This window comes from Penaeus vannamei, chromosome 34 (genome assembly GCF_042767895.1).
Source record: "Penaeus vannamei isolate JL-2024 chromosome 34, ASM4276789v1, whole genome shotgun sequence".
NCBI classification, from domain to species: Eukaryota; Metazoa; Arthropoda; class Malacostraca; order Decapoda; family Penaeidae; genus Penaeus; species Penaeus vannamei.
Window position 1 is genome coordinate 28,788,877 of NC_091582.1, and position 2,500 is coordinate 28,791,376.

At 54.8% G+C, this 2,500-nt stretch overlaps 1 protein-coding gene across 1 annotated transcript in view; it reads left to right on the plus strand.

Annotated features, from left to right (window-relative positions):
- LOC113805220 (transcriptional repressor scratch 2-like) overlaps nucleotides 1–1,048 on the plus strand; it is a 1,241-nt gene extending 193 nt beyond the window's left edge. The window contains exon 1 of the mRNA XM_070113497.1: nucleotides 1–1,048. This exon is cut by the window's left edge and continues 193 nt beyond it. Coding sequence (XP_069969598.1) covers nucleotides 1–944 — 944 coding nt within the window. The 3' untranslated portion in view covers nucleotides 945–1,048.
- Nucleotides 1,049–2,500: the final 1,452 nt, after the last annotated feature.

The following is a 2,500-nucleotide window of genomic DNA, read 5'->3' on the forward strand; positions in this document are numbered from 1 at the left end:
CCACCTGTCTACCGCAGGCGTGTCTGCCCACCAGCCAGCCCACCTGCCTCGCCTCTGCTCAGCCCACCTGCCACCCACCCGGGCTCTCCCCCTCGACGCAGCTCACCACCGCCCATCAGTCCACCCACACCTTCACGCCCCTGCACCTCAGGCCGGTCGAGGAGACGGAGGCCGCCCACGACCTGCTGGAGCTGGCCCGTTCGGCGCCCGCCTACACGTACCAGCCGCCCACGCCCGCGTCGTCGTGCGACTCGGCGGAGGCGGCGAGCGTCAGCTACCCGGAGGCGGCGCCGTGCGAGGGCGGCGAGGCGGCCTTCGAGGACAGCGAGGCCAGCCTCACGGCCACGCCCACACCCTCGCCCGCGGGCAGCAGCGACGCGGAGAACGTGGCGCCGCCCTGCTCGCTGGGGCTGGACGACGGGCGGTCGCGCGTGCGGGCGGGCGCGCGCGGCGAGGGCGTGCGTTTCGGGCGCCACAAGCCGCGCTACACGTGCTCGGAGTGCGGCAAGCACTACGCGACGTCGTCGAACCTGTCGCGCCACAAGCAGACGCACCGCGACCTGGACTCCGGCAACGCGCGCCGCTGCCACGTGTGCGGCAAGGCCTACGTCAGCATGCCGGCGCTCGCCATGCACGTGCTGACGCATAACCTGACGCACCGCTGCGGCGTGTGCGGCAAGGCCTTCTCGCGCCCCTGGCTCCTGCAGGGCCACATGCGCTCGCACACGGGCGAGAAGCCCTTCGGCTGCGCGCACTGCGGCAAGTCCTTCGCCGACCGATCCAACCTGCGCGCGCACATGCAGACGCACTCCCAGCTCAAGAACTTCCGGTGCAAGCGCTGCAACAAGTCCTTCGCCCTCAAGTCGTACCTCAACAAGCACTACGAGTCCGCGTGCTACCGCGACGGCGCATGCGGCGAGGCCTGCCCGTCGCCGGACTCCTGAAGAGGAACCGTCAGGACGCGGCGGCGCCCTCACGCCCGCAGCGAACCGTCTCGCCACCGCCGTTCCCGCGCCTCCTCTCGTCTCTCGCCGGCAGCGCGACCTCCTCGGCCGCGGGTCGTCGCGGGCGCCCGCTCACGGCCGCAGCGCCGACCCGTTCTCGCGCGACGCAAGGCTTCGCTGAAACCCGTCGGCGGCGCCTCGGCGGGAGGGGCTCGCCGGCGCCGCCGTGCACCGAAGGACCTGGCCCGACGTCTGTACCTGTACCTGGTCGAACACGGGCCGCGAGTGCACCTGCGCTCACAAGTGGACTGTGACCTGATGTAAAAGTACCCTCGGCAATAAGCTTGTTACCATTGCCTGGCTCTCGTAGACTGATCTTCCACGCAGAGAATTCTCATTTTCTTTTTTGCTTGGTGCACAAGTGAAAAAAACACGAAAAAGAACACGGATAATTAAGTGCTTTATTTTGCTCCTTGTCTCGCGTTTCCATATGATGAGGCCTCAAGGATCACCTCTGAGTTCCCTTAAGATTGTGATTTCGAAATTACTCTGTGATTTACATGTGGCATCGATTTGTGCGCAAGTTTGAACCACTGAAAAGTTTAAAAAGAGAATTACCCCCCTTTGGAAACCAAAAGAAAAGAAAAGGGAAGGAAGAGAGATACAAGAAAACATAGCATTAATACACAAAACCGTAGTGAATAGTAGTGATAGAAGTAGCCAGACTTTATCTAAGAATCCGAAGAGCAGAAACCTGGGGAGAAGGCGATTCACTTCAAGAAATCGACCCCAAGGAATTAAAAAGTCTTGCCAAGGAAGCGAAGGCAATATGGAAATGTTATTTGATAACATGCTTCTTGTTTGTTTTCTCTCGAAGCTGCATGTGACTGCTGTTATATTTTGTGAAGTGAAAGTAGTTTGATTGAATAAGTTAATTTGCATATTATGCACCACTATAGAATCCTAAAGAGCATTTTTATCTCTTTAGGACAGGATATACAAGAAATTAATATATTCTGCAATACATTAGGATAATCCACGAAATCTATCCACGATAAGGATTTTTGGATGTTAGGATTTCATGAAAAGGGTCACATGATATTTAACAAAAATGCAGTTGATATCACCACGATATCCCATGTTTTAATGACAAGCAGGAAAATGTACAGGCCTGATACCACTACGATTATTATCATAGATTTTTTGTTCCATATCTGCCAAAGATATACTCTGCCAATGGAATATGCCAAGAGTATTATTCGAAACACAGTTGTTTGTACACACGTTTAGAAAGAGGAAGTCAAAGCACTGTGACCTCGATTCTGCCGTAGCCAAGATCCGTTTTCTGTTGCTGGTAGAGGATCATCTTTTGAACGGTGACTCACGATTTCTCTTTTTTATTATATCAAACTGTTGTTACTCAGATGTGATTTTTAAAAAGTATGATTTCCCCCCAAAACTGTTTTGATAGCGAAGGTTTGTGATAAGCTTTTGACAAGCTCATAACATGTCACCTGATCTTTTAATCACATGATTTCACTAGAAACGCTGGTTGT